The 9415-nt window shown below is 40.5% G+C and overlaps 1 protein-coding gene across 1 annotated transcript; it reads left to right on the plus strand.

The window, feature by feature from the left end:
* The first annotated feature begins 250 nt into the window (after window positions 1–250).
* On the plus strand, window positions 251–4618 carry LOC101589794 (protein PBDC1-like). The gene is made up of 6 exons (XM_023707888.1): window positions 251–324; window positions 415–480; window positions 1830–1889; window positions 2414–2554; window positions 3630–3741; window positions 4055–4618. The coding sequence occupies exons 1-6, from the start codon at window positions 295–297 to the stop codon at window positions 4282–4284; spliced, it is 639 nt and encodes a 212-aa protein (XP_023563656.1). The 5' UTR covers window positions 251–294; the 3' UTR covers window positions 4285–4618.
* Window positions 4619–9415: the final 4797 nt, after the last annotated feature.

The raw sequence follows: 9415 nt of genomic DNA on the forward strand, positions 1-9415 counted from the left end.
CCCTCAATAAATATATTCTGCTCAAAAAAAAAAAATAAAAAAGAAAAGCCCAAACCTCAGCATCCACCCACAGCTCTGACTCCAAAGCACAACCCCACCCCCACAGAATTGCAGGGAATGAGAGGCGGGCCCAGTAGGTATTTCCGGGGTAGAGGTCACGCGCAGGCGCAGAAGCTTAGAACGCCTCCACCCGGCCAGCTCCACTTCCAATCAAAAGCTGAGAAATGGTAGAGCTTTAAAAAAAATACAAAAAAACTTCCGGTCAGGTGAAGCCACACTTTTTTTGTCTGCAACATGGAGGGAACCTGTGGCATGGATGAGCCGGTGAGGCGCTGCACTGGGGTTGGGCAAGTAGAAAAGTCGAGAGGATTAGAGTCTTGAATTGTCGCCCTGTCCCCGCGTTTTTCTCCCCAGGTTTCCAGGGAGGCGGCGTCTGTGGCAAATGCTCTGTCTCTCCCAGCGGAGTCTTATGGCAACGATGTGAGTATGACTCACCCAAAACTCCCATCCGCACAGCTAGCCCGAGAGCTTCGCGGGCCTGCCATTAAGTTATGCGCCCCTTCCCCCGATGTCTTCTTCAGGCGCCGTGCGTGTCCGCCCAGATCTTCACCTTGATTCAGTTTATACCAATCTTGGTTAGCTAGCGATCACAGTACTAGGCGGTGTGAACCTCGGAATGGGCCCCTCACTGTTGAATGCTTTAGAATCCCCTTGGCGGCTTTTAAAGACCTCCCAACCTTCTGTTTGGATTACAGTCTATGTCAGATAATTATGTTTAGTTCAGAACATAAGGAAGATAAGAGTCGAGCCTGAATATTTTTCAAATATCCCCAGATGATTCCATTGTACAGCCCCAGTATGCAGGGTCCCTGGTTTAGCCCTTTCTGGAGAAGGCATATGATGCAATTTGAGAAAGAAAAAGATGTTGAAAATTATAGCAAGAACCACCTAAGATTGTAATGCATACTTGATCAGTGGGTCAGGGCATAGATCCTCTAAGCATGGAGGCAGTGGGCTTTCCTGAGGAACTGGAGGTTGAACTGGATCCTTAAAATGTAAGTGGACAGTGGACATGGATTTGCTGGTAGGTGAAGTTCATGCATGGTTCAGGCATGGAGGGAAAAATTCAAATAGCTTTTCTGAAGGTTTTTTTTTTTTTTGGAACTGGGGATTGAACTCAGGCCCTTGGCACTTGCCAGGGAAGTGCTTATTCCACTGAGCTATCTCCCTGGCCCAATTTTCTGAAGTGTGTGAAGTGGATCCATCCATCCGTTATGTAGTGGGAGAGTCCACAGGAACAGGAGATATTAGTAAGACTTACTTATAACAGGGCATGCTTCCTGAAACTCTTTCAGTTTTAGGCCTTACAGGCTCAGGAGGGGACTATATAATAAACACAAATGGTGATTGTGAAATACTACATGCAAACGTAAAAAATGGTTTCATGTTCATTATCTTTGTCATCCCAACAACTCAGTGGTATAAGTGGATATGTTAATTACCGATTACAATGATTTGATTTAGTCCTGAGAAGCCAATTTATCTACTGATTTATGTAGTCCCTATTAGTCCCTCACTTTTGACTAGTTGCTGAGAAAAGATAACAGTGGGTCAGTCTGTTTATTATGCTGTGTAAATATGTTCTTTTGATTGTCATAAAAAAGAATAGTGTATTATTGAATTATGTTAGTACAGGTTTTATCCTTTGACGGTAACAGCAATGTTGGTAACCCTTTTGAGCATTAACCAGAAATCCAAAGACTTCGTAGTTTGTCACCCAGGAGCAGCACTGGGAGATTACTGACCTGGTGTTCTTCACTCCTTTGCAGCCAGATATTGAGATGGCCTGGGCTATGAGAGCAATGCAGCATGCTGAAGTGTATTATAAGGTGAGTTGTCTGTCTTCATTTTTAAGCAGAATGAAGTATATAATTTTAGTGTTTTGTGCTGTGTTAAGCATGGTTACCAGCAAGTTTGGTAGTTATGTTTTTTTAGGTAGTTTTCATTAGTATAAATCTTATGTGCAGAGCAGGGATTGGGGAAGAATTGAATTTGTTATGAGAATGAAGATTTGTGCGGCTGTGCCCAGTGTTTTGTTGCTACCAGGCAAAAAATTGCCTAGGTCCACACAGTGGATAGTTAATGAATATTTGTCGAAAGAAAGAACAATCAGAGAGCCATAGCCAAACAGTACCAGGGCCAAGTAGGCCATTCGCCAGATTGGTGGAAGGCACTTCAATGGATTCTAGACTTTTCCAACTTCATCCTGATTTCCTGCCAGGCATAGGCTGTTTAAACTTCCTAATGAAAACTTCTGCCTTGAGAACCCTAGGGTTCATGGTGAGTGAGGTTGTGGGATAGAAATGTGGAAAATCAGAGCTGAGCATCTGTATGTGGTTCTACTCTCTGGCAGCTGATTTCATCAGTTGACCCGCAGTTCCTGAAACTCACAAAAGTGGATGATCAGATCTACTCTGAATTTCGGGAGCATTTTGAGAAACTCAAAGTAGATGTGTTGGACCCAGAAGAACTGAAATCAGAATCAGCTAAAGAGGTAATAAGAATTCTGTCAGACATAGGCTATCATCTCGTCAATTTTGGATTCTGAGTATATTTTAATATAATTGAACTCCTTTGAAAGTTGTTTTAAGGAAAATATATAAAGAACCAGGACTTTTTCTGGTTCTAATTAACTAAATGAATTATGAAATGAATCTCTTTTTGGTTTGTGGATACTTATATTATTGAGTTTATTTTTTTTTTCCTGTTTGACTGGGACATTTTGAAATCTGACTCACGCTGCCCTTGCAGAGAGCTAGCAGGAATCCATTTACTTACATAGGTATTTTATTTAAAAAGCTTGGAACTGGGGAGTGGCAGAGAACATAAGAGGTATTTTGTTCTCTGGATTGAAGTGCAGGAACAATCTTAAGCTATAGACAGCTGTGAAGGTTTGTTTCTCATTGCTTATGTGATTGTCTTATAATAACCCAGAACACTAATTAATAATTAGGTAGTTTTTTTTTCTGTTAGCATGGGCCCTTGGCTAGAAAAGATTTTGAACTTTTGTCTCTTGCCTAACTGTCACTGATCTTTGGGAAACTGCTGCTTCTGAATGGCCTTTTCTTTTTAAGATCTAACTTGATGAGTAAGATCCAAATTGCTGTCTTCTTTGTCCGATCTATGCATTAGTGAGTAAGAACATTAAGTTTGGACTGAGTTGCCCAATAACTTCAAAACAAAACAAAATCTACTTAACAAGCTATATCTTAATTTTTTTTTTGTTGTTTGTTTTGTTTTGCAGAACCAGGGATTAAACTCCGGCCCTTGCACTTGCCAGAGAAGGGTTTATTCCACTGAGCCATCTCCACGGCCCTCCTCTTAATTCTTTTGTAAAAGATCTAAGTCCTTTATTTCAGGTTAAAATACTGTTCATGGAGGAAGATAGCAGTCTGATAGGAGGCAGAATATATAGCACAGAAACTTGGTAGTAGTTTGAGTGTGAAATTAGCCTTCCCCTCAGTGGTGGTTATTTTTGTCACAGGGGCAGAGAAAAACCCTCCTCTCGATGAAGAGCCCAGGTTGTAGTATTTGTCTGCTAAAGTATGTTTTTCTTTCTGCCTTTGTAGAAGTGGAGGCCATTCTGCCTGAAGTTTGACGGTATTGTAGAAGACTACAACTATGGTACCTTGTTGCGGCTGGATTGTTCTCAGGGCTACACAGAAGAAAATACAATCTTTGGTGAGCTTTCTGCCTCTGGGAATGCTTCTGTGCATGCAGAGTGAGTGTGGGCTCTGGTTTTTGTGAGTAAGCACTGAAATACAAATTTAGGGTGGCTGTTATTTATGTTTGTGTCTTTACAGATCATGTTGCTTATAAGTAACTGTATGATAGATATTTTCATTGTCATTAACATGAAAGTAAATTTCATGTTCTGAAGCTTATATGCCTATATTTGAATGGTTTCTATATTAGTTCAACATTATGTATAGGTTTATAGTAGCCTTAAGGAATTATTGGAGGAGGACAATAATCAGTTCTATTCACCTTCCAGCCCCCAGGATACAGTTTTTTGCCATTGAAATTGCTCGGAACCGAGAAGGCTGTAACAAAGCGGTTTATATCAGTATTCATGACAAAGAAGAAGTGAAGGGAGCCAATGGAGGAGAACATGGAGTAATGGAAGGAGCTGACAGTGGAGGAGAAGAAGAGAAAGTAAAGAAAGGAGGAGATAGTAGAGGAGAAAAAGAAGGAGTCACCAGAGGAGGACAAAAGGAAAAGTGACAAAGGCGGAGAAAAAAAAAGAAAGAAGCTGACGCATCATCCACAGCTGTGAAGAATCTGTATAAGGTAGACAGGGCCTAGGAGGCTGGATGCTGAGACTCAAATGGGGCTGTTGCATGGTGCTCCTTGCCCAGACCCCTCTGGTAAAATGTATGTCCTGGTCAGTGGCAGGACACTCAAAGATCATCTGGCTAGCCTGAGAATCAGGAGCTGCTCTGGTGATTCCTTTGTATGAAATGACTCGGAAGACTACCAGTCAGGTCTTCGTTAATTGTTACTTGATGTGTTGTTTCTTGACTCAACTCCCGGCCAAGTAAAAATCTTTGTAAATGAATTGCTCTTGGTTCTTAAGATTATATATATCTGTGGCATCTGAGACATATTTGATGTTATTAGACACTTTGAATCTATAATTTCATGTAAAATGATTGTAAATCTTATGTAAAATGATCGATATTTGTTTCTAATGCTTCTCAGTTTTAGCCATAGTGAAGTTCTCTCAGACTGTTAAGTTTCCCTGATCCTAGGCTTAGAATTCTTTATATAACAGATGATTCTTATCCTTGAAGTGCTGTAGCTTTCTGGTCTGTTTGGTATATGTGACAAACCTGATAAGTACTCTGTGGGGACAGCATCAGTAGGCTGAACCTGTCAGAATACAGAAGGCAGCTGTGTCATGGTAGAAGAGAAGACCTAGACCTATTTCTGTACCTCTCTTTTGATAGCCAGGTTCTTCTCTGAAAGCTACCAAACAAAAATAACAATAAAATGTGAAACCTGGTAGTGACTTCCCTTTTATAATGCTATGGACAATAACACATATATTTATATAGTAAACTGTAATAGTTTTAAATATTTTATTGGACTCCAGGATTAAACATTGGTTTTGTAAGAGAGGAGAGTGGTTTCCTCATCTAATGACTGTTCAGGCCACATGCTTCGTGTTCCTTCATATGTATGTAAAGGTTTCTTTGTATGTCCCCATAGACATATTAGACTTGACTGCTGTGATTACAGGAAACCACATTGTTTGTCATAAATATAGTTAGTACTTTTCCAAGTCTAACCATAAGGCAATCATGCAAGAATGGATTTCCCCCTGCTTCAAGGTTGTATATGGTGAGATTTTTGGACTTATGTGCAAACATGAGAAGCATAGAATTCTTTATCCTATTTTTAAAATATAATCTAATTTTTAGATGTTCTTTATCATATTATGTAGGGACTTAAGGTTCAACATATCAATACTTGATGAAAAATACCTGTTCCTTATTATGCCTAAAATGTTTGAAATGCAGTGAGATAGTGAGGTTAAGCTTGATAGCCTAAATCGTTTGATAATAACAATAAGCTTGTCTTCTGGATGGTTAACAACCTAAGTTTGCAGACAAAAATTAGAGAAAAAGGAGGGCTACAAGGAAAGCCAACATTTTGGCCCTAGCCTTCTAAGGTCAATTAAGACTCAGGACATATGAGAACGTGTACTGTAACGTCATGTACCTCGGTAGTGTCCCAAATTTTCTGATCAAGAAGATAATAGGGCCAAAGAGGAAAGTGATCAATGACGTAGAGTGTGCCTAAGGAGAGTCACATGGGGAGAAGACACTCTCAGGCTTTCACAGAGAGCACATAGGCCAAGCATTGGCCGTGACTCATCCACATGGCTGACACTGACAAAGGTTCTACAATCTGAGGTACAGGATCTCAGGATAAATCCTGAGGGCATTTCACTGACCTTATCAGACCAAAAAGCTACAACTCTTGTTGCACAGGTCCTGCTTTACCTTGGTCTTAACCATCCAGTAGAAAAGTATGAAGATGAAATATAGGAAGTAAAGCCATGTTGTTATGTTGAGCTGTGGGGGACTCAGGTCAATAATTTCTGACATTGCCAGTTAAACAGAAGACCCAATGCTATTGTGGGCTACTGGACTCTTTTAGAATATTTTGCTGAGTTTACACACCTATAATATTCAACAATGGAACTTAAAAAAAATTGGGGTATAACTATGAATGTCCATTTTGTATCTGTGTACTCAAAGTGGTCAGGATAGATATATAGTTGCATTCTCTTAATGAATGGAATGATTTTTTCTAATGGTGTTTGTAAGTAGGATCACAAGTCTGCATCTTGTACAGCAATTAACCACTAAGAAGGATATATGCAGTGTATTATTTGTAGAAACTGTACTTTTGATTTGATTTGAAACTTTCTCATTGCTATATGTTTATCAATAAAACTTTGAAAAGAAAAAAAATTACCTTTTATATGCAATAAAAAAAGAATTGTTGAATAAAGCATTAATTATGAAAAAAAAAAAAATGGATTTCCCAGAGCATAGAAGGGGAAATGCGCTTTCTTTTTCTGCAGTGAACATAGGAGAAAAGCACAATTACTTTATAGGTTGTGTTCCAGGTTAGAGTTGAGCTAGCACCACACACAGACAGCAGTAACATTTATGTACCAAGCAGAAGGCTTTCAGTGTGAATTTTCTTTGATAAATTCTTAACACTATTTGACACATTTGTTGGAATTTTTGTTTCATAAAAATGTGTTTCTGAGGAGGTAGAAGAATGTCTGGTACTTCACACTAGGCAGATTTTGTTATCAAGAACTTCCTTTATTGTGTTCATACTCCTTAGTCCTTAACATTGTTAAGTAACCATAAACATACACATCCATACACATTGTTTCAGGGTGAGGAAGAACAAAGTCTTAAGTACACAGAACAGTTTGGCTGCACAGTGAAAGCCAGCAATTCGAGGCAACCTCCCAGGTTAGAGGGGTAGCAGTGGACATAAAGGGATTCTAATACCATAAGTGATTTGTAAGGTAGCCCCAACATTCCCACCCCTTGACACACAAGCCCTGCCTGTTCACTGCAGATGTATCTTGAGAATATGAAGGAAATTAATTCTTGTAATTAAGGTTGCAGATAGTTGGATCCTGAGTTAATTAGATGGGAGATGATCCTGGATGGATCTGACCTAACCAAGTGAGTCCTTAAAAGATTCAAGTAGCAGAATCAGATACCATCCTGTTGACCTGGTGGAAAGTGACAACCCTGTTGGAGGACGTGGCCATGCGGCAAGGACCCAAGGGTGTCCCTCCAAGCTTCTGAGTTTGTTTTCTTTCTGGCATCAAGCAAGAAAATGGGATCAAAGTTGTGGATATAGCTCAGCACAAGGTCCTGCCTGGCAAGCCCAAGGTCTTATGTTTGATTCCCAGTACCAAAAAAAAAAAAAAAAGGAATTTTATTGCTGATGGAAGTGAACTGAATTCTGCCTGCGAGTGAACTTGTAGAGAACTTTGAGCCTCAGATGAGATTGATATAGATTTCAGCCCTGAAAGATCCTGAGCAGAGGACCATTAAGTTGAACCTCCTGACCACAGGGTTAGGAGCTAAATGAATGTTGTTGAGGGCCACTTATTATGTAGTAATTTGCTACAAGAGCACTGAAAGTCTATATGCTTTGGTACTGGAAGTGCAGCACTAAAAGCTAAGAAATAGCTACACTGATCCTGGAATCAGGCAGGGTGGAAGGAAGGTGGAAGACTTTTCTGGTAATAGAGAAAAACTCAGCAGCTGTGAGTAGACATCAGTAGAAAGATAGACTCAAAGGATGCTGCTGCCCAGAGCATATGCTACTGGAAACTGGAGAAAGGGGCTTATTAGTAAGTAATAAGGTTGTAGTTAGAGGCTTGGAAGTTTGAGATTTAAGGACTTACTCTGAATCATTTGGGAGATGTGTAAATTTATATGCTTTATTCAGTGTGTGCCATTATTCCAGGTACTGATCATGACATCTTTTGGAGGCAGGCAAAAGCCAGTCAAGTTTTTGCATTTCCAAAAGGGAAAACTGCAACAGCTTTTAAGTTTTAAGCCACTTAACCTGTAGTGTGTCAGCAGCAGAAAATTAATAAAAGGAGTATGTTAAGCCCTACTCCAAAACATAGGGATTTGCACTATACTGTTATTGTCAATGTTGAAAGTATAGTTTAAACCTAGAGATATGAAATTGTACCCAAACTGAGCTTGAACAATTCAGAACCACTCTCTGGAGTCTGTTTTTGTCAGATACTATTGTTAACTGGCAGTTCTTTAAATTTATGTCTATATACAGTCTAATGTTTATTCATAAAAGTGTGCTATACAAAGCTTGCTTATATAATAAATCTCTAGTGATTTCATCCATTGTTTAGAAATTAGACCAAGGAAATGTTTTGTTGTCGATAAATATTTTATTATTAGCATTATTTAGACATACTAGAGCACAGTGATATTTTATTAAACCAGGCTTTTGTTGGTTTTTATGGTCCTGTCACCTGGGTCTGTAGGAACAGGGCTAAAGCTTGATGCCACTGAGTTTGGCCTGGTGTTGGAATAGGACCAGAGCTGGAGTTTGCAGGGTCAAGTATAAGGCATTTGTGGAGCCTGAATGTATGGGCCTCTCTGCCACCAGGGGTTATTGGTATGGGTTGTGTCATGGTTGCACTGGAGCTTGGGGGTAGCCTGGTCAAGAGTGAGACTTCATCTTTGTTCTTGAAGGCCAGTCTGAAGCCTAGTCTGTGGATGCTGGGCTGGTGCTTTGGCTACAGGGCTTTCTCTCAGCCTGGGTCTTTGGACACTGGCCTGGACACTATCTTCCATTAGAATTGACCTGGAACCTGGGGCTTTGTGTTCCAGCATGACACATGTGGCCACAGGAACCAGCCGGAAGCTGGGAGCAAGGCAAGAAGGTTGGGTGATTGTGGCAGTTCTAGAACCAGAGTTCATGGAGACTTCTGGGAATCAGGGACTCTTACAATTTGCTCATTCCTTGGATCTATTAGAGGGACCTGGCTTTGATTCTTGTAGCACATAGGAGCATGAGGAATGGCCAGGGTCCTAGGGAAATAGGTATTTGTGGTAGCAATCTTAGAGCCTGGGTCTTTAGGTACCAGACTGACCCAGGCTAGTCTGCAGTCTCAGGTTGCAAGATTTGGCCAGGTACTGGGGTGGGCCTTATATCTTGGGCCACAGGGGAAGGACTAGCACCAGCACTAACCTATAGCCTGGGACTGTGGGATCTGGTGTGTCACAGGTACAGACCTGGAGTGTGGGGTGGTAGCAACAGCCTAGTATGCATG

Source organism: Octodon degus, unplaced genomic scaffold, assembly GCF_000260255.1.
Source record: "Octodon degus isolate 3935 unplaced genomic scaffold, OctDeg1.0 scaffold00316, whole genome shotgun sequence".
In the NCBI taxonomy this organism is placed as follows: Eukaryota; Metazoa; Chordata; class Mammalia; order Rodentia; family Octodontidae; genus Octodon; species Octodon degus.

Bases quoted from the DNA above. Each gene is read 5' to 3' on its own strand.
- LOC101589794 (XM_023707888.1), top strand. From the start codon at position 295: ATGGAGGGAACCTGTGGCATGGATGAGCCG. The intron at 325-414 runs GTGAGGCGCTGC...TTTTCTCCCCAG, and splicing joins CCTGTGGCATGGATGAGCCG to GTTTCCAGGGAGGCGGCGTC. The intron at 1,890-2,413 runs GTGAGTTGTCTG...ACTCTCTGGCAG, and splicing joins ATGCTGAAGTGTATTATAAG to CTGATTTCATCAGTTGACCC.